General features: G+C 38.5%; 2 protein-coding genes across 3 annotated transcripts; both read left to right on the forward strand.

Annotated features, from left to right (window-relative positions):
* The first annotated feature begins 4,159 nt into the window (after positions 1-4,159).
* LOC147760507 (uncharacterized) lies at positions 4,160-8,363 on the forward strand. Its single transcript, XM_087018837.1, has 3 exons — positions 4,160-4,434; positions 5,907-7,100; positions 7,558-8,363. The coding sequence occupies exons 2-3, from the start codon at positions 6,179-6,181 to the stop codon at positions 8,262-8,264; spliced, it is 1,629 nt and encodes a 542-aa protein (XP_086874963.1). The 5' UTR covers positions 4,160-4,434; positions 5,907-6,178; the 3' UTR covers positions 8,265-8,363.
* Positions 8,364-12,133: 3,770 nt separating this feature from the next.
* Positions 12,134-16,933, forward strand: LOC106165293 (solute carrier family 35 member G1-like). 2 transcript variants are annotated; one of them, XM_087019405.1, is made up of 3 exons: positions 12,134-12,559; positions 14,507-15,719; positions 16,165-16,933. In XM_087019405.1, the coding sequence occupies exons 2-3, from the start codon at positions 15,167-15,169 to the stop codon at positions 16,848-16,850; spliced, it is 1,239 nt and encodes a 412-aa protein (XP_086875531.1). In that variant the 5' UTR covers positions 12,134-12,559; positions 14,507-15,166; the 3' UTR covers positions 16,851-16,933. The 2 variants fall into 2 exon arrangements, with proteins under 2 accessions (XP_086875531.1, XP_086875532.1); XM_087019406.1 differs by having other exon boundaries at positions 12,134-12,520.
* The last annotated feature ends 10,364 nt before the right edge of the window (positions 16,934-27,297 follow it).

Raw genomic sequence — 27,297 nt, forward strand, 5'->3', positions numbered from 1 at the left:
AGTTTCACAAAAAATTCTTATGTCGATTCTCTGGCTTTGCTTAGTTGAATAGGATTTCCATGAGAGTGCTGTAACACTGTTTCTGATAGGGTAAAATGTGCGTATGTGAGTATGTAACGGTGGTTTTTTTTTTTTTTTTTTTTTTTTTTTTTTTTGTAAAGTCGGGGCAGTGGTAAGATACATTTAGAACATGATCTTTGCGAAGAAATAATTAGCCGGAGCAAGACTTATTTTATCAAATAACTTTATTATCTATTTGATAAATAAAGATCAGATGTTGTTTTGTAACAAGGCTGATGATTTGTAAAAAAATAAGGCATTACTTTTATGTACATGCAAAAATGAATGTTTTCAATATTTTCAGAAACTGACCAGTTTGTATGGATTGTATTTGTATATCATTCATAGTACATTGAGCGTTGGTTTATGAGTAATCAATCATTTGATAGTTGGTATAAGGCACATTAAGTTATCTAAAGTACATGATTTTAACTAAATTATAGCTGGAAAATATTTTGATGTAAGTGCATGCATATATTTACGGTTTTGTGGTTTGCTGTTTTCAAAATTAATAATTTACACAATCTGGCATGCAATTTTACGTTTGATCTAGAATTCGAACTTTTTTAATGTTGTAAATCAATAATGTGCTAAATGTTGTAAATTTGTCATATTGCAAAAAAAAAAAAATAATAATAATACGGTTTCCTTTTAAGTAAGAGCAAATTAGCAGAATTTGATTTTTATGAATTGAAAAAAATCAATGAACTTAAATATTGAAAGTTTTAAAGTGCAATATAATTTTGTTAGGAATCAATTACCTTTACAAGAATGGAATTTATTAATGTAACAAGAATCGGCTTAATTGATTGATTTCACGATATAAAAGTGAATTAATTTTCATGACGTCAATAACAGCCGAAAATTTGCATTCATGGTCATTTAGTTAAAAAAAAATTATACATCTTTTTGGAAGGTTTGGCGAAAATAAAAGTGGCCGTGACTGGCCTTATACCAATCAATCATATTGTGTTTGTCATTTTATTTCGTTAACTGATTTTTTGTGCAATTGGCGGGAGAGATAAATTATAAACTTCAAATATTTACCCTTTACTTAGATAAGGCGTGACACAGTGATAAAAATAACTTGAAATGCATTTAAAATCAAAGTTTTTCCCCTAAACCCGACCTAACGGCAACATATAACTTCAAATTGTATAACTTAGGGTGCATTCCCATAGATTTAGATCGATCTAGATAGATCGACCTAACTCCCTGGGGGTTCACGCTAAATTGATGTCAGCCGAGCGCGCACGGTAGTTAATTACCCCCTTATAGCCTTTAGTAGGCGGGAAAGACGCTTAAGCCGGCTAAGCTGACAGTAATCTAGTGAGACTCCCCACAGGGATAGATTGATCTAAAATCTGTGGGAATGGAGTCTTAGAGAAATAGTACCAAAGAAAATTGTTTCATATTTCACGGAAATTGATATATGCACTAATTTTTTTCTGCTTTCTTTCTATCTATGCTTCAGCAGCCTCATTTGAAGAAGTATGCACGCGCAGCTATACGTACATACATCCATACAAGGGAATAAGAGCGCATTCTCAACGAAGTAAGCCAGGCTTTACAAAGCCGGTGACCTAAAAATGGCGGACGTACATGAAAGAAAAACCGCCTAATCTCATAATAGTCTCTCCGCCTCCCCACACGTCGTCCCTGCGGGGTACAGTAATTAAATCGCGTCTCCGTTCGCCATGCGGAAGCTACCTGAGAAATATTAAGTGCGCATGCTCATCAGTTAAACTCGTGGTAAAGAAAGCATGGCGGCTGAAGGCGATCGAAGGAAAAAAGCTCTTCTGTTCTATTATCTTTGAAAACAGAGACGAAAAAGGAATAATTTGGCCCGTAGAGCAGCAATGAATCGACTATCTACGGAGATAATATCACCAGAGATATTCACGGAAATATTAATGTTCGGAGCCGAGATTTAATTACTGTACCCCGCCGGGACGACGTGTGGGGAGGCGTGTGAGAGGCGGAGAGACTATTAAAAGATTAGGCGGTTTTTCTTTCATGTACGTCCGCCATTTTTAGGTCACCGGCTTTGTAAAGCCTGGCTTAATTCGTTGAGAATGCGCTCTTAGAGTGATAATTGTGCAATGCACTCACGGTACGACGTCAATTAGCGGACCTTTATGAATTGGAGGGTCAGATAAATAGGACAATTTTCGACCAAAAATTTGAAGAAGGTGCAGTTTTTTAAACATACATTCTGGCTGAGTCAGAAGTTAATTTAGTTTATGACTTGGCATGTCGACTTAATTTCGGTCGTATGAGAAACTAATAGAAGTGATTTATATGCGTTACTTGAAATCCACGCTGTCTTTAAATGTTGAGATTACCAAGATTAAAAGGATTATAACTCTTTGTATGAGATCTATATTTCACAATATAAACTTTGTGCACAATTCATAGAAATATAATATATTCTGTTGGCCGGTACTGACAGTTAGGCTCGTCATAATCATATAAATAGCGTGTTTCCACCCCCTGGCATATATATCAAGTATTTGTCTTGGCAAGTATATCAATTATTGTTATATAAGAGGCTGTCAAAATGTCACCTTTGTCTTGGCATTTTTCACTGATTAGTGCCTACCCCAGTGTTAAAGGTGTATAAGTGTGATCACATGTGTGGAGTTTTATGTCAGATGGGCATATAAAGTTCTAAAAAATTCGTCAAAATATAAAAAAGATACATCTTAGCACAGCAGTTGTAGATCGGTACGATTCAGTTGTTAGTTGCGAACTACTTCCTGGTTTTCACAAGGTCCCTCAAGAACTCTAAAACATAATTATAATTGCAGCCCATACTATAAAACACCCAAAAATACTTAGATATGGACATATCAGATTATATAAATGCCAAAATTCCACATGACAACGATTTATAGCCTCCTGGGAATTCCTTTCCCTTTACGCTCTTTGTCGCGCTGGCGGTCGATGCAGCATGTATTTTAAAACAAGTTGTCTGCAAATTAAGCACGATTTTGCACCTTCAAGTTTCGTGACACGTTTTCATATCAGGTGCCTATTATTTCTAGAAGTATTCTCTGCTCAGAATGCGTAAAGAAGAAATGTTATCTTACCATGTTGTTTGAAAAACTGCTTTTGTCTCCGAGTCCACGTCTTCTTTCCCGTTCACCTACAGCTAAAAATGACCACTCAACTTCGCGTCCTACACCACTTGACGTCACACTTCCGGCACAATTCTGACCAATGCTGATCTCTTCCAGTACCCCTTATTAGGACGATGCATAATGAGCATGTTAACTGGCCAAGTAATTTACAGGTGAGCTGCCGTTTGTTTGTACGGCATGTGTAATAAAATAAGAGATGGCATAGATCAAGACACACTATGCTGTCACAGGTAAAATATCTTGACTACAAAAACAACAGTAACTATTTTGCTGCCATTTTTCACGGTAAATTACTAGCATCCCAGCTGCCAGTATGCTACCTTGAAAAAAAAAACACGTAAAATACTGTGACTACAAAAACTTTTTTTTTTTTGCTACCATTTTTTTACTGCCATTAAAGCTGCCAGTACGCTACGGTGAATGTTTTAAAGTGTTGCTTAGTATGCATTTAATGTACCGGTATCACATGCATTATTCTGCAATTATACACGTATTATCTATGAATGATACATATCCATATTTTAACCTAAACGCTCTTTACATCTGGTTAAAAGGAGGGCCTAGTGTGTTCTCTTCTGGTAGAAAGGGGAATTCTGTGTACCATTTAGACATAGCCTATTTTGTAAAAAGAAACAACTACTTATGGACGTAATCTTCTGGCTGTTTTGGCAGTTAATGAATGGATGAAGCACATATTGGATAATTGCTAGAAACCAAGGCCTGACATTACCCTCTGTCGGGCCACGGAATGATTTTGCGTTAGATATGTACATATAATCATAATATTATCCTTCTGATTTTATATTTATTTCTGGACTGCAAATTTTTTTTCGTAGAAATGACGTCAGCACCCCTCACAAACCCACACAATTTGAATAATTTTATAATAAATATACATATTTTACAGGCCCATTTTACATTTAAGGCAAATATATGTACACGTATAGCAGTACTGTTCTGTATAATATTGGTACACGGGGCGTGCCTTTAAGGTTAAATGGTAAAAGGAACAGTCACGCAAACGCCGTGCATGTGATGAACTTCTTGGCGATAAAAAGGGCAGACGACAGATATAACTGACCAAAAGCGTTGCCCCTCTCGGCTAGGAGTTCGTTTTTGCCTTTTGCTTTATTCTTTGTTGCATACTTGCGTGGCTTGAAAGTGAGTGGATTTCGTCTGGAATACGAAGGCCATTTCCCCCGTGTTCGATGTGAGTAAATTGCACGAGATGGTAGGTATTCACTTTAAAGGGCAGTGTTCCCTATAGTTGCTAGCAATTAAGTTTCACCAGCAGACTAAATAATTGGAAAGTGCAGGCCCGTAGCCGAGGGGGGGGGGGGGGGGGGGGGGATTCGAGGGGTTCGAAAGAACCTCCCCTTTTGCTAAGAAACGGTCCACTTTGGATAAAATTTGACCTAGGTACATGCCGTTTTTTTATTGGAAAAGGTCCACCTTTCAGAAAAAGAACACCCCTTTTGAAATTGCTGGCTACGGGCCTGATGTGGCTGCGGTAGTTAATATTTCAAGTCACCTTGCTTGTTCAATCCACTCATGAATGAATCGCCACGGTCCCTCCTAAGGGGTAGGACACGGGGAGGAGGGGGGGCACCCTGCCCTCTACCAGGTCCACAGATTTATGTTTCACAGACACCTGTATGGTTTAATTGGCGGCTATTCTCAGTACTGTCGCCTCAAAGAAAACACCCATGCGGCCCTGGTGCAGGGTGGGAATACCCCGCACTCCTCGCAGCTCAAATTGTAGGCTATCTAGAATGAGACTGAAATATAGTGACCTCCGTTTCAAAACGTAATTGAGTTACAGTACGAGAGTTAACAACAATTCCAACTCTACTTAACTTTGGTATTGTATTCTAAATGTCAAATCAAAGGTTTGTGTTGTTACGTATACGTACTCAATACCTTGAATTAAAGTATTACTTGCTGTGGTTTTTCTTTAATCGGGTAATGTACTTAAAACGCATGTCCTGTTAATTCTGGTTCATAACGCGATCTTCCTTTTTCACAAAGTATTTTTCTCCAGCCCATTAGTATCATATGTTAAAACTTTCATAGAAATTTAATCAACGTTCTCCATTTCATTACTAGACCCATGCATGCAATAACTACATGCAGTAGAGTGGTGTTTTCAACCATTTCTAATTAAATAATTTAGCTCTAAATGAATGGCCGATGTAACGTGGCAGAGGGCTCCCCATGATAGAAAGGCCGCTTCCTATTCATTTGTACAGGTAAACATCGCCCTAGATTTTAACCCACTTACCGTAGATCTGGCTAACCCTAACCATTATAACAATATGGAGGCCGGACTTTCTGTTACATGGGCCCCCAGTGTCGTTACACCGTTTTTTTTTTTTTAGCAATGGCAGGCCTTGGTTACGATACCGACCCTCGCCCTCCTTGCCGTGGGGTTCGACCTCTGCCCAAGGACAGGAAAATTATTGTTTTTAGAGGGCAAACGGTGCTATTTGGTATGGTTTAGAACCATGATTCAGCTTGTCAAATGTCTTATTTCAAAAGGGGAATATTAGTGTGTTTTTTTCAGGAACCGAAGGAGGGGGGAGGGTCAGGACCCCCCTGACGCCCTCTCTAGATCCGCCACTGCTCTCACCCCCCCCCCTCTCCCTCTTAAACAAACTAATGGATGCATCGCTTATAAATTAATACTGCTTACTTTTAATTTAGATACCATGAGTATATGAAGCAGAGTATAATAACAAACATATTATACTGTGGATCAGCCCCTGATTACTGTATAAGCACAAATACTGTACCTGTACAGTGAAAGAAAAACTAATGGATGACTTAGAAACGGCTGCGAAAATGACACGTATTTGAACGGGAGCAGGTAATTTAGATTCCCCGCCCAGGTGGTACAAGAGGCGGGAAATTGGTGACCACTTATCAACCGGTTACGGTACATCTTATCGTTTGGACAGCAAAGCGTATTCGCGAGCATGGAAAAGACAGCTTGTCATCTTCACAATGGCGCAGCGGGACTCTTTCTGTCAGTGCTGTCGGCTATCACACTGTCAGTGTCGGCACTTCTCGTCGGCAGTTTTCAAGAAATCTCTGTCCTCGTGTTTTTGGCCTTCCAGCACGTCGTCATTTTCGTTTTCGCTGTCCCCGCCTGGCTTTGCATTGCTAGTCAACAAGATTTTGAGCGCGAATATCCAGAGCAATGGAATGGGAGCGATAGTACGGGAAAGGATGCCGTGGTCGACAGTAATGCTTCAAAGTTGTTTTACTTCGAAGAAAATCATCAGGAGACTAGGAATTCCCTGAGAAGTGGCTCCGAAGGGAGTAACTCCGATATTTTGACTTTCATGTGTGAGGGAGAAAAAGCCGATATGAAGAATTCTCAGGAAGTGAAATCCAAGAAAAAACGGCAGAATGATAAGCAGAATCATTATGGAGCTATAATGAAAGGAGAAAGAAGATTACAAAGAGAAATATCTCAAGTGGGTGTTACGAATGACATAGCCGAGAGAAAATATGAAACGACCATTGCGCATTTTGAGAATGAAGAGTCTATGAAAGAGGTTACAAAAAAGCTGAATGGATCTAAGGTGGAAAACAATGATAGAAAAAAATTGCACTCAGACACTGAATCTCAAAAACAGAATTCCTTGAATGATAAGGAAATTATTCCCAAGACAGGCTTAAAATCAATAAAAGACTGCGTCTTCGTTGTTATTCGAGGCAGCATGGCGTATTTTACGGCGTGGTGTGAGTTCCAAGCTTTTAAATACCTTCCCATAGGGGATGTCTCTGTTATCGATAATACCAACCCTATATATTCGGTCATTCTGGCCCGTGTTCTACTGAAGGAACCGTGTGGCGTTGTGGAGGTTTCCTCTATATTGGTCATGTTAACAGGTAGGTATGAGAGAGAGAGAGAGAGAGAGAGAGAGCAAATTCAATTATTTTGACACAATAATTCTCCTTGACCAATTTTTGCCCAAAAGATGTCAAAGTTTCGAACAAGGTCATTCCACATAAAAATGTAACCCACACATTTTGTGTGACATCAACATTATTTTTACTTGTCCCATTTGTATACGATTGCTTTTGTTGTTTCATATTTCAATGCCCTCCTTAAAAACGAGCTCGAGATAAAAATCAGTTATGCAATTATGATCATACTTGTTGCTAAGTCTGCATTTCTTTTTAAGACAATTCGATTAAAAGATCGGCTCTAATTTTGAAAAATGTTTCCAATATATGGGACAGTTACGAATTTGTCAAAATTTCATTATTATTATTTTCTTCTTAAGTATATATTTTTCACATTAAAATTTTGAATTGATATTTTAACATTTCTTTTCTTCTGTAGGTATAGTCCTAATATCTAGACCCATCTTTCTTTGGGGAGACTCCGCCGCACTTAACCCGATAGGTGTCACTCTGGCAATAGCGTCCGCCGTGACGACATCAATTAACATGCTTTTCGGTAGAAAACTGAACCATGTGCATAGTCTAATTGTCATAGCATCAATAGGTCTCTTTAGTGGCATTATTTCATGGATAGTTGTATTATCCACAGGGGGCGTTTCATTTCCAGTCACGTGGTTGGAGTGGTGTGCAGTCGTGTTGAATGGCGTCATGGCATTTACCGCGCGGATTAGCTCCCAGATGGCGCTGCAGATTGAGAACGTCGCCATCGTGAGTATAGTGCGTACTTCTGAACCAATCTTCGTGTTCACATGGCAAGTGACCATTCTTCATGTCATCCCAAAATGGACGTCAGTTGTGGGATCTCTTCTGATTTTGGCGTGTGTCATCGCTCTTAGTATAAGTAAATGTTCGGGTAATTTTGACGGCAACCAGGATGCTCTGTCGGGCAACGGAGTTTCTACGCCCTCTGAGAAACACAAAGTTGTATTGGAAAGTAAAAGGATTAAGCTTAACTTTCAGCCATTAAACTATTTCAAAGATTTCATTTTGTCTTATCCGCAACCAAATGTGAACACAGCACAAAAAAGAATCAGAGAAGATAATTCGACACTGGTTAACACAAAAAGCTACTATGATAAAGAGTGACATTAAATGTTTAAAAAAATAAAATCTGATATTCAGAAGTCTGTTATACATCTTCTCAGAAGGTGGAATATGTTGTATCGTCACATGTACTATGCCCAGTAGCGGGTCAAGAGGTTGGGGGGGGGGGGGGCAGCTTCGAAGGTATCGCCCCCCCCCCCCCCAAAAAAAAAGAAAAATTGCTATAGATCTTTTCATAAGTTTTGAAAAGAGTATGCCTAGGTGAATGTGGGAAAATCGTTGATATTTAAATAATTTGTATTGAATTTTATTTCATTTTGTACGCCCTTATCAAAAAATGGCACATGCCAGAAGCCATTTTTGCTTGTAGATATGATCCGCTACAGACGTCATAGTCCGAGTTGGTACCAGCGCAACTGACGTATTACAGCAGATGGGTGTAATCATGTTTGTTTAACACATAGTCCAAAACTGCGTTCACAAAAATGCAATTTTGACTGAATATAACAAAAAGGTACTATCAAACGACCAGACTGAGTGAGAACCTTATAGAACAAAAGCATGCACATTTTACACTCTAATTATACTAGCCTTCAGATGGGTAATTGCTTTATCACATTCGTTGAATTAATCTACATTTTAAAACCTTGCATAAAAAGTTGTTAAACTTGTCAATGCAGCCATCATAATAGATCAACTCTGTCAATATAATGCACCAGCAACATATGGGTTCTGGATATTAGATTTTCTTTCAGACATAAGTCAATATATAAAATTGCGCATGAATTGCCTGCCAATATTATCATAAATACTGGCGGCCTCCCCCCCCCCCCCCCCCCTCCCAAGATCTGCGGTTCTCTCCATTACAGGTTGCAATTAAATTGTAAAAGTGCTATGTGCTGTGTAATGTGCTGATGATACTGTTATCTTAGACATAATTGAAAATAACGATAAGTCAACATATACAGGTAGAAATACTGTTCAGTGTGTTGACAAACGGTGTTATAAACATTATTTGCAATAAAATGTAGGGAAAATTGAGAAAATAATTTCTGAGTTTTGAAGAAATTCGCCCGTAACTATTATCGGTGATAATGTTACACTAAATGAGTGCACAGTTAATGAGTATAAAAACTCCACATGTGCATGCATTTTAAAATATACCTTGAAGTGGGAAAAGTATGATTCAAAGCAAGCAGAGAAAGCAGATGCATTATATGTTCCGAGCCAAGTTTATTTTTCTTTTGTTATAGAGAAAATTATAGTGTTTTAATGCCTCATAAGATAAAGGTTGAATCTTGATACAGATAATGTGCCTCCTGGCTTTGTTCCTGATGACCAGGGCTGCCGCGCCCTTATGCCCAATTTCACGGTATTCAAGTCCATCGTTCCTTTATATTTTGAACCATGTGGCTGGCTTCCAACATCAGGAGGTGGCTGTATGGAAATCAATTATAATGGTCAGTTAAGAGCTGCACTGAAAGCTGTGCAGGCAGATATTCGTTCCTGTAGTCAGAAACACGGCGCTGATGACACCCCCATCACCTTTGTCGTTGAAACATTAGTCAGTCTTAGCGGGAGACAAGCCCACTACGAGGAAGGTCGTAACATGATTAATCATTTGCAAGCACGGATGGAAAATGCTCTGCAAAAAGTGCAATTTGAGATATCTGGAGGGCCTATCGGTATACGTTTAGGATCGTTTTCTGCCTGCAAAAAGAACGCCACGCACCACGGCTCCGTGACGCCATTTTCTGGCAAGACACCGAACACAACCCCGAGGCAGAACCGAGGAAACATCGATATCGGTAACGTTAGACTTTTGATGTTGATGGCGATGGTGGCAGCGGTGAGGGATTACTATTTAAAAGAAATTAAAAAGTGCAAGTATAATTTTGTTAGGAATCAATAACCTTTACAGGAATGGAATTTATTTATGTAACAAGGATCGGTTTAATTGATTGATTTAACGATCTAAAAGTAAATTACCTTTCATGACGTCAATTACAGCCGCAAATTTGCATTCATGGTCATTAAGTTAAAATAAAATGTATACATCTTTATGAGGTTTGGCAAATATAAAAGTGGTCTTGGCAGGCCCGATACCAATCACCCATATTGCGTTTGTCATTTTATTTCGTTGACTGATTTTGTAGTACAATTGTCGGAGGAATTAAATTATAAACTTTAAATATTTACCCTATACTTAGATAAGGCGTGACACAGTGGCAAAGATATCACTTAAAATGCATTAAAAGTCAAATTTGCCGCCTAACCCGACCTTACGCCAACATATATAGCTTCAAACTGTATAACTTAGAGAAATAGTACAAAAGAAAATAGTTTCGTATTTCACGGAAATTGATATATACACGGGTTTTTTTCTGGTTGTTTCTATCTATGCTTCAGCAGCCTCATTTGAAGAAGTATGCGCGGGCAGCAATACCTACGTACATGTACATCCCCACAAGGGAATAAGAGTGATGATTATGGAATACACTCGTGGTACTATGTCATTTAGCGGACGTTTATGAACTAAAGGGTCAAAAAATAGGACAATATTCGACCAAAAATTTGAAGAAGCTACATGCATTTTTTTTTTTTGGCTGAACGAAAGGTTAATTTGGTCCATGGCTTGGCATGTCGACTTAATTTTGGTTGTATAAGTAACAAGTGGCAGTGATTCATATCTGTTAATTGAAATCCACGCTGTCTTTAAATGTTGGGATATGTGATTAAATGTTAGATTAAGAATTGCACAGACAGAAACCTGGCTTCACATGGCTTCGCGCAGATTTAAACTTTTAGTTTATTCTCTGCTTTGCACTCTCTGTAGAGCAATTTAGTCTCTCAGATTTTTATGCACTTAAATTTCTACCCATGTCATTATCATTTTATCATACCTTTATATGATACTCTTAACCTGCCTTTTACATGTGGATATTGGTCATTTTATGGGCAGATCACGAATATTTTAAACCAACTACTTCGCATGAACATGACAGTAAATTATCTCATCTTGTAATTTCCAAGTATTAACAGGCTAAACCCACATCTGGTGCATCATTTTTATGATCTAATTAAAAAGTCTTTTTAAACACATGTAGGCCTACTAAAAAAGATAACCCCCCACCCCCCGGCCACCCTCGTTGCACTTAACGTGATTTTCACTGTAAAACATTACCGTAATTACCCCAGTAATTAACCGTGAATATTAACGGTAGTGTACCGTTCGCGTATTTTGCGGTTAGATACCGTGAAAAGTCTCGCTTAGTAGTAATTTCCCTTGATGAATTACGGGAACGTTCCCGTGGCGGCTTCTTTGACTAGACAACCGCAGGGGTGATCTAAGGGAGGCTGAAAAATGGTCATCGTCTAATCATTTTCAGGGTATGTACGCACAGACAGAAAACCGTGGTTTGTGGGAACGTTACTAAGGAAGCCACAGGGAGTACTAGTGCTAGTAGATGCCAGTGCGTAGTCTTGAACAAGAACTTCGATGACGAATTAACGGCTCATTACACACACTGGTTATAATAACAGCCTAGTGTGTTCCACTGGTAGAAAGGGGACTTCTATGTACCATTTAGACATATTTTGTGAAAAACTATTGTTTATGGACATAAATTTCTGGCTATTGTGGCAGTTAAAGAATGGATGAAGCACCTATTTTATAACAGCTAGAAGCCAAGGCCTGACATTACCCTCTGTCCGGCCACGGAATGATTTTGCGCTAGATATTTACATGTAATCATAATTGTCCTTCTGATTTTACATTTATTTCTGGACTGCAATTTTTTTTTTTTTTTTAGAAATGACATCGGCATTCCTCTAACCTAAAGTAGAGAGTTCAGGTACGTACACAAAAAGTTCATCTCATATAGTACTCTCATCAATCTGCCTGTTGCCATATACATAATTTATTACTTGACTTCATCTGAGACACAATTTGAATAATTATATTATAATAAATGTACATATTTTACAGGCCCATTTTACATTTAAGGCAAATACATGTAGGCATAAACGTGTGCCAGTACTGTTCTGTAAAATATTGGTACACGTGTGTGTGCCTTTAATGTGAAATGGTAAAAGGAACAGTCACGCAAGCGCCGTGCATGTGATGAACGTCTTGGCGATAAAAAGGGCAGACGACAGATGTAACTGACTAAAAGCGTTGCCCCTCTCGGCGAGGAGTTCATTTTTGCCTTTTGCTTTATTCTTTGTTGCATATCTGCGTGGCTTGAAAGTGTGCGGATTTCTCCTGGAATACGACAGCCATTTCCCCCGTGTTCGATGTGAGTAAAATGGCTGAAGCCGATATTGTGCACGAGATGGTAGGTATTCACTGTAAATGGCAGAGATCCCTATATGTGCTAGCAATTAAGTTTCAGCAGCAGACTGAAAAAATTGAAAGTGGCTGTGGTAGTTGATATTTCAAGTCACCTTGCTTGTTCAATCGGCTCATGAATGAATGGGCACGGTCCCTCCTAAGCGACAGGACACGAGGGGGGGGGGCACCCTACCCTCTACCTGTATGACTCTGGTTAAAAATACGGCTATTCTCTGTACTGTCGCCTCATAGAAAACACCCATGCGGCCCTGGTAGAGGATGGGAATACCCCGCACTCCTCGCAGCTCAAATTGTAGGCTTTCTAGAACCGATGAGACTGAAACGTAGTGACCTCCGTTTCAAAACGTAATTAAGATACAGTACGAGAGTAAACTACAATTCCAACTCTAACTTACTTTTGTATTGCTTTGTAAATGATTTGAGTTGTTACGTATACGTACCCAGTACATTAAAATAGTGTTACTTGATGTCATATTTCTTTAATAGGGTTATGTACTTAAAACGCGTGCCCTGTTAATTCTTGTTTAGGCCCCCGTTACACTTATTCTGAATCAGCAGGAATCAAGCAGAACCAACCGGAATGACTAAATTTATAAATTCATACTGCATTCGGGAAGAAATTTCAAATTGACCTAAATTCTTGTAAGAATGCCGTTGGAATACTCAGAATGCACTTGAATCCGCCTTGAATCTCGAATGTAGTTGGAAAACTAGGAATATCAATAATGCTGTAAGAATGCAGTCAGAATATTTAGAATACATGTACACTTCGAATGCCGTACGAGTGTAGTTCGATTGCTGGCTGAAATAGGATTGAGATGCATTCGAGTTGCATTCCGGCTCATCCTAGCAGGATTTGAATGTCTTGCCATTTCGGTTCTCCCTCGAATGTGATCAGAATGTTTCGAATGCTGTCGGAATGCCGTGAGAATGTTTAGAATGCAGTCATAGTGCGGTTAGAAAACTTTTCAAATGCCTTTCGATAATTTTCCACTTGGAATTTACTTCGAAACTTTTTAACATGAGCAAAACATTTGGGCCGGCTACAAGAATGGGTAAAAATATTTCGAATGCACTCGGAATTTTTAGAATGCTCTTCGAATATCCAGGAACGCACAAAGAATTGTCTTTCCGACGGCATTCTTGCTCATTCCGCCTCCAGTGTGATGGGGGTATTATAACACGATCTTCCTTTTATTTTCACACAGTATTTTTCTCCAGCTCATTAGTAAATGTTACAGCTTTCATAGAATTTAATCAATTTTCTCCTTATCATTGCTAGACCCATTGTAGGAGTCCATGTTCCTCCCTATTCTTCATTCCATGTTCTTCTAACATTTTACTTGTCACTGATACATGGGAGAGGGAAAATAACAAGGAACTCACATGTTCAGTTCCAACTCTAAAAGTCTCTTTATTAAGTTCAAGCATTCAACATTTATACACATTATCTACAGGTAATCTATTTCCATGCCACAGTGGCAGCAACTGATTTAAATACTAATTGCAATGCAATAGATAACAAGTGATGGTTTCTACTTATCAGATGTGCATACATGTATGCCCCAGGCATACTTAAACATAGAATGATAAATATTCATGCAAGACTGAACTAAAGTGAATGATAATAATGACTGATTATATAAACATAATATGTAAATGAGTGAGTTTATCGCTTGCCTTCAGTGGACCTTAACACCATGGCTACAATAGCTACAGGCAGTAAAGTGATGTTTTTAACCATTTCGAATTAAATAATTTAGTTCTAAATGAATGGACAGTTGTTATGCTGTACTACTTTAAGGTAGTCAAAAACCAAATATAAAGAGCTCTCTCTGTCTCTCGCTATCTCTCTCTCAAAAAAAAAAAAAAAAAAAAAAAATTGATGGATGCATCGCTAATGAATAAATATTGCTTTCTTTTTATTTAGATACGGGTACCATGAGTATGAAGCAGAGTATAACAACAAGTATATTATGTTGTGGATCAGCTCCCTATAACTGTATAAGCACATACACTGTACCAGTACTAGAATGACTAATGAATGACGTAGAAACAGCTGCGAAAATGACACACAGATTTGAACGGGAGCAGGCAATTTAGATTCCCGCTCACGTGACCCACGTGGTACAAGAGGCGGGAAATAGGTGACCACTTATCAACCGGTTACAGGTACATCTTATCGTTTGGACAGCAAAGCGTATTCGGGAGCATGGAAAAGACTGCTTGTCATCTTCACAATGGCGCAGCAGGACTCTTTCTGTCAGTGCTGTCGGCTATTACACTGTCAGTGTCGGCACTTCTCGTCGGCAGTTTTCAAGAAATCTCTGTCCTCGTGTTTTTGGCCTTCCAGCACGTCGTCATTTTCGTTTTCGCTGTCCCCGCCTGGCTTTGAATTGCTAGGCAACAAGATTTTGAGCGCGAATATCCCGAGCGAACAGACCAATTGAATGTAAACAACGGCACGAGGAATGATACAGTGGTCAACAGTAATGCTTCAAAGTTGTTCTACTTCGAAGAAAATCATCAGGAGACTAGGAATTCCCAGAGTAATGACTCCGAGGGGAGTAACTCCGATATTTTGACTTTCATGTGTGAGGGAGAAAAAGCCGATATGAAGAATTCTCAGGAAGTGAAATCCAAGAAAAAACAGCAGGATGATAAGCAGAATCATCATGGAGATATAATAAAAGGAGAAAGAAGATTACAGAGAGAAATATCTCAAGTTGGTGTTACGAATGGCATATCCGAGAGAAAATATGAAACGACCATAGCCCATTTTGAGAATGAAAAGTCTATGAAAGAGGTTACAAAAAAGCTGAATGAATCTAAGGTGGAAAACAATGATAGAAAAAAATTGAACTCAGACACTGAATCTCAGAAACAGAATTCCTTGAATGATAAGGAAATTATTCCCAAGACGGGCTTGAAATCAATAAAAGACTGCGTCTTCGTTGTTATTCGGGGCAGCATGGCGTATTTAACGGCGTGGTGTGCGTTCAATGCTTTTAGATACCTTCCAATAGGAGATGCCTCTGTTCTGGAGTACACCAACCCTATATATTCGGTCATTCTGGCCCGTGTTATACTGAAGGAACCGTGTGGCGTTGTGGAGGTTTTCCTTACATTGGTCATGTTAACAGGTGAGTCTGAGAGAGAGAGAGAGATCGAATTCAATTTTTTTTTACCCAATAATTCTCCTTAACCAAATTGGCCCTATAAGTGTCAAAGTTTCGAACTGGGTCATTCCTCATAAACATGTAACCCACACATTTTGTGTAACATCAACATGATTTTTACTTGCTCCATTTGTATATGGTTACTTTTGTTGTTTTATATTTCAATGCTCTCCTTAAAAACGTGATAAAAACAGTTATGCAGTTATGTTTCATACTTGTTGCTAAGTCCATATTTCGTTTAAAGTCAATTCGATTAAAAGAGCGTCTCTAATTTTGAAAAAATGTTTCCAATAAATGGGACAGTGACGAATTTTGTCAAAATTTTATTATTATTATTATCTTTTTCTTCAGTATATATTTTTCACATTAAAAATTTTGAATTGATATTTTATATTTTTTTCTCCTGTAGGTATAGTCCTAATATCCAGACCCAGCTTTCTTTGGGGAGACTCAGCCGCACTTAACCCGATAGGTGTCACTCTGGCCATAGCGACAGCCGTGACGTCATCAATTAACATGCTTTTTGGTAGAAAACTGAAGCATGTGCATAGTCTAATTGTCATAGCATCAATAGGTCTCTTTAGTGGCATTATTTCATGGATAGTTGTATTATCCAAAGAGGGCGTTTCATTTCCGGTCACGTGGTTGGATTGGTGTGCTGTCGTGTTGAATGGCGTCATGGCATTTACCGCCCGGATAAGCTCCCAGATGGCGCTGCAGATTGAGAACGTCGCCATCGTGAGTATAGTGCGTACTTCTGAACCAATCTTCGTGTTCACATGGCAAGTGACCATTCTTCATGTCATCCCAAAATGGACGTCAGTTGTGGGATCTCTTCTGATTTTGGCGTGTGTCATCGCTCTTAGTATAAGGAAATGTTCGGGTGACCAGGGAAATACTAATTTTGACGGCAACCAGGATGCTCTGTCGGGCAGTGGAGTTTCTACGCCCTCTGAGAAACATAAAGTTGTATTGAACAGTAAAAGGATTAAGCTTAACTTTCAGCCTTTGAACTATTTCAAAGATTTCATTTTGTCTTATCCGCAACCAAATGTGAACACAGCACAAAAAAAAAAAAAGAATCAGAGAAGATAATTCGACACTGATTAACACAAAATTCTATTATGATAAACAGTGACATTAAATATTAAAAAATAAATAAAATCTTATATTCAGAAGTCTGTTATATATCTTCTCAAAAGGTGGAATATGTTGTATCGTTACATGTAGCGGGTCAAGAGGTTGGGGGGAGGGGGGGCAAGTGCCCCCAACCGCTTCGAGTTTTGAAAAGAATATGCCTAGGTGATTGTGAGAAAATCTTTGAAATTTAAATAATTTGAATTGTATTTTATTCATTTTTTTGTACGCCCTTATCGAAAATAACATGCACTAAAGCGACATAAGCCATTCTTGCTTGTAGATATGATCCTTTGGAGACGTCATAGTCCAAGTTGGCATCAGCGCATCAGCGGATGAACTGCAATCATGTTTGTTTAAAAACTAATCCAAAGCTGCGTTCACAAAATGCAATTTTGACTGAATGTACTATCAAACGCCCAGACTGAATGAAAGCTTTATAGAAAGAAAGCGTGCACAATTTACACCCTAATTGTACCACCAGCGTTAGCGCTGGCGGTACACATGGTTTTAGTCCCGTCCGGTCCGGTCCGCCGGCTCCTGCGGCTCCGCCGGCTCCGCCGCCATGTTACCGTTACCGCTTCTCCTCCTAGACGGTAAGGGCCCCCATACCCATCTCTTGGATTTAGGTCACCTATAATCTCAACTCGTTCCACGTAAAATTTGGGCTTTGTCCGTATTGGGGTCTAGGTGTGGCACTCATTGCAATGCACCCTTGTCCAAAAATGGCAAAATTAAATGCTAATTATCTACCCTATGGAAGGGGTTATGGGAAAAATTTCTACAGATGGCTTTCCAAAAGTCATATGTGTAGATTTCAAATATGCCCTTGGATTTGACCTTTGACCTTTACTTCAAGGTCAAACGGGCCAAAACTATCAAAAAAATAAAATTTTTTACAAAAAAAATTTTTTTGCCCTGTTATTCAGACACCACACAGACTTAACCAATAATATTATTGGAAAATGTTACCCTTCAGGTCATCTTTCATCTTTGTGAATTTGGGGTCAATCGGTGCATTTTCACGGGTGTAGCGGCCATAAGATACCGAAACTGAAAAGTGTCTCTAATTCGGGAACCGTTAATGCTAGAGACCCATTCTTTTTTGCATTTTGTAGAGCATGTAAAGCCCAACACTGAGGGTGGTCTCCGTTTTTTTGAATTCCATACGGTTTTCGAGTTACGCTGTATCAAAAAGTACATATTGGTGGTGAAAGCAAAATGTGCAGTACGGTAATGGATAATAAATTTTGAACCTTGGAAAAATAAAACATAAGGCTTGGCAAAGCAGACAACTTGTGGTCAAAAATGACATTATTTCATCAAATTTGAACTTCTGGAACTTCAGAGCACCTCCCATTTCAAGAATTTTGACCAAAATGGCATTTTCTTTATTTTAATTAATTTTTTCTGTAGGAAATTTATGGCACATTAAGGTAACTCCGAAATTATAACATTTAGTCCCTTATATCTCAAAAACTGGCAGAGATAGGTCCATAGTTACTATTGAAGTTGAATAGAGAGTCATATACTGGAAATCTTACTGTGACCTTGAAATTGACCTTTGACCTACTTTTCACCATAAATTGAACTTTGCAAATTTTGGTTCCCTTTTATCTCCAAAACTGGCAGAGATAGGTCCATAGTTACTATTGAAGTTGAATAGGAAGTCATATACTGGCAATCTAAATGTGACCTTGAAATTGACCTTTGACCTACTTTTCACCATGAACTGAACTTTGCAAATTTTGCCTCCCTTTTATCTCCAAAACTGGCAGAGATAGGTCCATACTTTCTATTGAACTTGAATATGAAGTCATATACTGGCAATCTAAATGTGACCTTGAAATTGACCTTTGACCTACTTTTCACCATGAACTGAACTTTGGAAATTTTGCTTCTCTTTTATCTCGAAAACTAGCAGAGATAGGTCCATAGTTACTATTGAAGTGGAATAGGAAGTCATATACTGGCAATCTAAATGTGACCTTAAAATTGACCTTTGACCTACTTTTCACCATGAACTGAGCTTTGGAAATTTTGATTCCCTTTTATCTCCAAAACTGGCAGAGATAGGTCCATAGTTATTATTGAACTTGAATAGGAAGTCATATACTGGCAATCTTACTGTGACCTTGAAATTGACCTTTGACCTACTTTTCATCATGAACTGAACTTTGCAAATTTTGCTTCCCTTTTATCTCCAAAGTTACGCTGTATCAAAAAGTACATTTTGGTGGTTAAAGCAAAATGTGCAGTACGGTAATGGATAATAAATTTTGAACTCCGGAAAAATTAAACATAAGGCTTGGCAAAGCAGGCAACTTGTGGTCGAAAATGACATTATTTCATCAAATTTGAACATCTGGAACTTCAGAGCACCTCCCATTTCAATAATTTTTACCAAAATGACCTTTTCTTTATTTTAATTAATTTTTTCCGTAGGAAATTTATGGCACATTATGGTAACTCCAAAATTATAACATTTAGTCCCTTATATCTCCAAAACTGGCAGAGATAAGTTCATAGTTACTATTGAAGTTGAATAGGAAGTCATGTACTAGCAATCATACTGTGACCTTGAAATTGACCTTTGACCTACTTTTCACCATGAACTGAACTTTGCAAATTTTGCCTCCCTTTTATCTCCAAAACTGGCAGAGATAGGTCCATAGTTTCTATTGTACTTGAATATGAAGTCATATACTGGCAATCTAAATATGACCTTGAAATTGACCTTTGACCTACTTTTACCCATGAACTGAACTTTGGAAATTTTGCTTCCCTTTTATCTCCAAAACTAGCAGAGATAGGTCCATACACACACTGGACAAAAGAAGTGTCACCCCTACTGAGCCAATACTATGGGGGAGATAAATGACTGTGGAATGATATGCTCCTGGTATCATTTTATTAACATCAAATTTCACAAAAAATCACAAAATGAGAACAAAATATACATTCTACAAAAATATGCAATTTCAAGTCCAAAATTAGTACTTAGTGGCATAGCCACGTGACCTAATAATAGGTGCCAGTCTACGAAGCAAGGATTCGTATAATTGTCTGATGCGTTCAGGGCTTATGCTGGCCCAAGCATGAAACACTGAATATAACAGAGTTTCTCTGCTTGTTAGACGGGCATTTGTCCAAAGTTTTGACATATCATTCCACACATTCTCTATTATGTTTGCATCCGGACTCTGGGCAAGCCACATCACCCTGCGAATGTCCTGTTGGTCAAACCAATCATCAACTGCTCTGGTCCTGTGACAAGGAACATTGTCATCCTGGTGAAAAAATGGATAATTCCTGTCACCGAACATGTTAGTAATAGATGGTACCAGGCCTGACTCCAAAACATCGATATATTTCTAGTGATTCATGTTTTCATCAACCACTATCAATTCGCCCACGCCATGGATGCTGATGCAGCCCCACACCATGATGAATATGCTGCTCCGGGTTCGAAATTTAAGTACATGTGGTTTAAATGCTTTACCAGCAGTTCGCCAGCATTGTACCCGTCTGTCATCAGAGGTCAGACCAAAGCGACACTCATCAGAAAAAAATATATAGGACCAATTGTCATGGACTGTCCAGTTCCAGATCCTGTTGGCCCTAGTTCACTCCACGTTGCCTGTTTTGTAACGATATAAGAAGTTTCAGTCTTGCTACCCTGCTGTACACTCTATGAGCATGTAACCGACGCCTAGCAATTTTCACAGACACATTCTTATGTGTGAAATTGTTCCACTGTGTTGTCAACTGACAAGCAGTGTCGAACTTTGACAACCTGGACATCAAAATCAGTCATCGGTCTTCACGGCCAGTAGTTTTTCTTGGACGACCCATCAGAGACAATTTGTCTCTTGATCCAGTGTTTCTATACCGAGACCAGACCCTCTGCACGGTTCTGACTAAACAATTCAATTGTATCGATATACTGATATTGCTTATATTCCGCCTCCTCAGGTTAATAACTTGCACCTATAACCGTTAGATAATTACCTGTATTTTGCCATATTGGAGGAAGACAGGAATAACATTTGCTGTACATGTCCAAGACCAACAATACAATTCCATGGTATAGCAGTTTTATACTCATTAGTCACATTATAAGTAGACCAGGCATTATAAGTACCCAAGATCTGCCTACTTTTTTTGGTCTGAGTTAGGGGGTGACACTTCTTTTGTCCAGTGTGTGTAGTTACTATTGAAGATGAATATGAAGTCATATACTGGCAATCTAAATGTGACCTTAAAATTGACCTTTGACCTACTTTTCACCATGAACTGAACTTTGCAAATTTTGCTTCCATTTTATCTCCAAAGTTACGCTGTATCAAAAAGTACATTTTGGTGGTTAAAGCAAAATGTGCAGTACGGTAATGGATAATAAATTTTGAACTCCGGAAAAATAAAACATAAGGCTTGGCAAAGCAGGCAACTTGTGGTCAAAAATGACATTATTTCATCAAATTTGAACATCTGGAACTTCAGAGCACCTCCCATTTCAAGAATTTTTACCAAAAGGACCTTTTCTTTATTTTAATTAATTTTCTCTGTAGGAAATTAATGGCACATTATGGTAACTCCAAAATTATAACATTTAGTCCCTTATATCTCCAAAACTGGCAGAGATAGGTCCTTAGTTACTAAACTTGAATGGAAAGTCATATACTGGCAATCTAAATGTGACTTTGAAATTGACCTTTGACCTACTTTTCACCATGAGTTGAACTTTGCAAATTTTGGTTCCCTTTTATCTCCAAAACTGGCAGAGATAGGTCCATAGTTACTTTTGAACTTGAATAGGAAGTCATATACTGGCAATCTAAATGTGACCTTGAAATTGACCTTTGACCTACTTTTTATCATGAATTGAACTTTGCAAATTTTGGTTCCCTTTTATTTCCATAACTAGCGAGATAGGTCCATAGTTACTATTGAACTTGAATAGGAAGTCATATACTGGCAATCTAAATGTGACCTTGAAATTGACCTTTGACCTACTTATAATCATGAACTGAACTCTGCTAATTTCTTTCTCTTTTAACTCCAAACCTGGCAGAGATAGGTCCATAGTTACTATTGAAGTTGAATAGGAAGTCATATACTGGCAATTTACTGTGACCTTGAAATTGACCTTTGACCTACCTTACGATGAACTTAACTTTGATTGTACCATTTTAAGTTATATATATTTTTTGTGTATTTTGAAAATTCTTGTTGATTGCATTTTTATAGCTTGTCAAGCATAAGACTGGTGACTGTGTCCCTTATTTTGTGTATGTGGGGGTCTATACGAATGCGCTTGCTCCAGCTGGTGGTACAATATTTGGAGGCGGTATCGCCTCTCTGATCCTCTAGTTATACGAATGTGTACCAGTCTCAACGGTTTGATGACCGTCTTTTGCAACGGCATTGTCAGTGTACATGAGTTTTTGGTCTACCCTGTTGCAAATACATGTGCAGGTTATAGTAAAGAAATAAATAAGTGGCTCCATAGCGAACAAGGTATAAACAACGCAATTACATATCGCGTATATTTACATTTACATTTCATATGCCCTTCAATATTTGTGGACCCTGCATCCGCTATTGAACAGCTTAATAGGCAGAATGGTGTGATGCACTGGGTGAACTTTACTCACCTTATTTCTCGACCGTCATTAATCTTATCTGTCCCCATGGTTTCTTCATATCACTGTTACTCAGAACTTTACTCACGTCATTTATGGCAATAAAAATATTCTCACCTGAAGTCTCCACTTAAGCCTTTAGATGGGTAATTACTATACAATGCTCGCTGAATAAATGTGCATTTCCAAACCTTGCATAAAAAGTTGTTATGCTTGTCAACGCAACCATTATAATAGATCAACCTCGTCAATATAATGTACCAGCAACATATCGTTTATGGATATTAGATTTCCTTACAGAGAGAAGTCAATATGTTAAAACTGCACACGAATTTTCTGCCAATATTATCATAAATTCTAGCGCCCCCCCCCCAAGATGATGCATTATCTGCAGTTCTCTCCATTTTATATTTAAATTGTATGACAAGTTGCAATGAAATTGTAGAAAATAGTAAATGTGCTGATGATACTGTTCTCTTAGACATAATTGAAAATGGGTCAACATATACAGGTAGAAATAATGTTCAGTGTGTTAGCAAACGGTGTGATGAACATTATTTGCAATTAAATGTTGGAAAATTGAGAAAATAATTTCTGAGTTTAGAAGAAATTCGCAGGTAACTATTATCGGTGATAATGTTACACTAAATAAGTACTCAGTTAATGAGTATAAATATTTATACTCAATAACCCTCAAGTGACCGTGTGGGGTCATTTATGACCCCAGCCATATGATTTAATGTGCCATCTCTTTATTTTTTATCCGAATTTTCTTTCCTAGTATGAGTTTGTCAATCTACTAATCCTACACACTTCCACAGTTTTTTTGCAGGGATCAACCAATTAGTGTGGCGTATACATGACCAAGAAGTCTCATTATAACTTCTTGACATGACAAACTCTTGTGGGGTCATTTATGACCCCTAAGAGAAGCGTTGGTTTTAAACATTGGTTTTTAAGTGTTATTCAAATGTTCCACTTCTTATCTGTACTTTGTATTGTATTGCAATGCACCATGTGCTTCATGCAACCAGCCAGTGTTCCCAGAACATAGCCACAAACAAGTGGTTTGGGAAGATTATGCTTTAAATGATACTAATAGTACATCGCTGTATCTAATTTCAATAGCTTTGTTGGAACTTGTTTTCATAACTGGGTCTCTCATTTTGACTGTTACAATTTTCAAGTATTTCAGTAAAGAATTTTGTCGATATCATATAACACATATACAAACAAGATGTATGTTTGGTTTTTGTTTTATACACAGGTGTGGCAGTAACATAATTAGATTGAATGTGTTCTGAGTAGGATGACTTCCTTACCAGGATTAGCGTATTCCCTAGTCAGAAAGTCAGCTTATTAATTTTATTGATGTTAGCAGGATGCTAGTTCAACATAAGTCAATTTTTTTCCTTAAATTGATTTTCTATGATGTGCATTTTCATTTAGTGTGGCAAAAAAAGAAAAATATTTTTGCAAGTGGGAACTAACAAGGGCTGTCTAAATAAATAATGTTGTAATGTCGTTCTTAAAATCTGTGCTTGGTTATTTCTTGCAATAAAAGTATATTTTACCAAATACTTATGACATTATATCATTATAAAATACCTGTTTTAAATGCTGGGAGTTGTATAGATGTGATAAACCCCCATCCAGCCTTTTAAAATAAGGATCCCTGTACAGAGAACAATGGGGTCATAGATGACCCCACTTGGTCATTTCAGTCAGTAAAATAGCTCGGTCTCTCGGTTAACTATTTAGTATTTATTATTTAGTGTTTATTATTTAAGTATTTATTTAGTGTAACATCATGTTAAAACATATACATGTATTGTAAAATATGCCTTGAAGTGAGAAAAGACTGTTACAAAGCAAGCAGATAAAGCAGATGCATAATATGTTCCGAATCAAGTTAATTTTTCTTTTGTTATAGAGAAAATTATAGTGTTTTAATGAATAATAATATAAAGATTGTATTTTTAAGCCAGAACAACTGACACTCTTTGTTTTGGGGTCTACAAATTCACAGATATTATTGGTAAACAGAGCAAAGTTAAATTATTGTGTGAAAGAAGGTTCAATGCATGTCAATGTATTTGTGTAGTGTGCAGTTTATCTTACATAAGTTGTGGGCTTGACTGTTAAGAAAACCTGTCACATCTGGTGAAGCTTTGTGCTACATTCTCATGACGTGACTGTATGCCTTTTCTCTATTATGTGCACGTTCTGAAATTACGTTGGAAAATTCATTATTAACTTTTGACGATGATATTCAAATAATCATATTTCAAATTCAATCGAGTCTGTTTTGTTTTTCCGGACGGCTTGGCGTCACGTATTGCAGTCAAGCAGGGTCAGTCCGCAAAAACATTTCAGATCCTGTTAAATTTCCTTCATCTGGTAGACTTGGATGACAAGTATGAACAATACTAATGATATCCAATTCTGTATTAATGTGAGATCTACGTCAAAAACAAGTCTCACGAAGACGATTGTAAGCAAAATATTTATTCCCTTTGGCGTGACTGATCTATAGGGTTACAAGTCCTAAAACGACTCTGAAACTTCATACTGTCAAGCCTGCAATTAGCGCTTTTGCACTCAAATAACTTGGGATAGGATGCAAAGATTCGAACGACAAATGGAAGTGCATCACCTCCATAATTAACACATTCTCTCTAATTATATTATCTCAGTGTAAATATTATTGGTTTGTAATTTTATAAGTTACCCAAATATACATGAATATGTACCATTATATGTAGTCGTCTAAGGCTGTAGGGTGATTACACCATGTATGTTATGGTATAAATCAATGAAGGTCTTCATCTATTGGTCAGCGAAATGTGAATGAACTCTGCCAAGACAGGGCGTGAGCGATATAAAACATCAGCGGGCACTGGTGTGTGACACTTCTATATGCAATTGCTGCATGGAGAGGTGCATTTTTAGAAGTATGTTGATTTTTCACCTCACTTTATGCGTGCTGTTGATAAATCAGCCCACAGAAGAGGGACGATCTGAGAGACGCACCAAAAAGGCAATGGATTTAGTCAACATAACACCGGTAAGAATCAGAAGAGAATTATCTTCTCATGAAGAAGAAATGAGGGCGAGAATCACACAAGAGCCTCCCACTACTGACGGTGGAATGCACGTGGACGTCACACGAGAGTCTCCCACTACTGAGGGTGGAATGCACGTGGACGTCACACAATGGTCTCCCACTACTGAGGGTGGAATGCACGTGGACGTCACACAAGAATCTCCCACTACTGAGGGTGGAATGCACGTGCACGTCACACGAGAGTCTCCCACTACTGAGGGTGGAATGCACGTGGACGTCACACAATGGTCTCCCACTACTGAGGGTGGAATGCACGTGGACGTCACACAAGAACCTCCCACTACTGAGGGTGGAATGCACGTGGACGTCACACAATGGTCTCCCACTACTGAAGATGGAAAGCACGTGGACGTCACACAAGAGTCACCCACTGAGGGTGGAATGCATGTGGACGTCACACAACAGTCGCCCACTACTGAGGGTGGAATGCTGGCGGAAGTTTTGCAGGAGCCACCCAGTCAAGAGGATACATTGCGGGGCATTTCTACCAACAGCAGTGAAATATCTTTTTCCTCAGATGTGACTCTCACGCCGTACAGATGGCTCTGTGCACAATTGGGATATCGTCAACTCAGCATTAAGGTCCACTGCAACTGCGACCCGCTGTGCGTCCTGTATGATGACTGCTGTTATGGGCTGACAGAAAACGCGACAGTGTGCGCTGCATCTGTCAGATTAACAAGTGCGCATGGAACAAGCTTAAGAGAAACTCATGGTAACAGCACCACTTCGACTGCAGTCCCAAACAATTCATCCTCTTCGATAAGAGAAATAAACCAACTCGACCCTACGTCTATTTCTCTGGCACATAAAAGCTCTTGTAGAAAACCTCCAACATTACATCGTCAAAACTCCCAAAGGGGATCAGGCGAAACGGACATTATGGGACTGAGCTTTTGGATGGTGGACCAATGCCCACCATCTTGGATGGAGAAGGAAAGCCGTATCAAGTGCACCGATACCCCAAATACTGGCATCACAGAAAATGCACTCTTATACCAGCCAGTCACCGACCCAGATACAATAATCACCTTCAGAAACAAGTACTGTGCAGCGTGTAATGGTATCAAGAATGGCGGGGAACCGTGGGGACTTGTCGTGTATGACAAGACACCAGTGACCGATGAGATTGTTAACTGCAGCTCGTCGGTTTGTGTTTTAAGAAAACTGAAAGATTTCAGAAGTCATGGCATTTTCGTGCCTAAACCGGAATGGAATTTAAGAACATGTTTTCGGGAAGCAGAGGAGGATGCCTTTGGCCCTTGCAAGTTCAGTTTTATCAATGGAAACATGCGCCGTATGCCTCGTCCACTCCCCTTGCACTCAGCATTACGGGATGCCTGCATGGCGTACAACAACCCTGTTGTTCTAAGCGGTTTTGAAATTTACAAGAACTACCACTGCATGCTTTGTTATGGAGGTGATTTTACCATCTGTGGAGGTGAGTAACATTTTTTTAGTAGTAAATATGTAAAAATGTCAGAACCGTGCATTTATGGTGTTAATTTTTAACATAGTTTACTCGTCTCCTTCGTTATCTCAACCTTCAAAATTTTGCAACCTTCGAAATTACACACTAGTTTTTCCAGAATAAAATTTTTGTTTTCTTGACTCTTAGATTCGATATGTTGCC

The sequence above is a fragment of the Lingula anatina genome, chromosome 8 (genome assembly GCF_051362555.1).
Source record: "Lingula anatina isolate TDL-2025a chromosome 8, LinAna3.0, whole genome shotgun sequence".
Taxonomy (NCBI): domain Eukaryota; kingdom Metazoa; phylum Brachiopoda; class Lingulata; order Lingulida; family Lingulidae; genus Lingula; species Lingula anatina.

What these genes read in the sequence shown, in the direction of transcription:
- LOC147760507 (XM_087018837.1), top strand. Translation starts at nt 6,179, where the DNA reads ATGGAAAAGACAGCTTGTCATCTTCACAATGGCGCAGCGGGACTCTTT. An exon ending in TATATTGGTCATGTTAACAG is followed by an intron (nt 7,101 to 7,557) that starts GTAGGTATGAGA and finishes TTTCTTCTGTAG; the next exon opens with GTATAGTCCTAATATCTAGA.
- LOC106165293 (XM_087019405.1), top strand. Translation starts at nt 15,167, where the DNA reads ATGTGTGAGGGAGAAAAAGCCGATATGAAGAATTCTCAGGAAGTGAAA. An exon ending in TACATTGGTCATGTTAACAG is followed by an intron (nt 15,720 to 16,164) that starts GTGAGTCTGAGA and finishes TTTCTCCTGTAG; the next exon opens with GTATAGTCCTAATATCCAGA.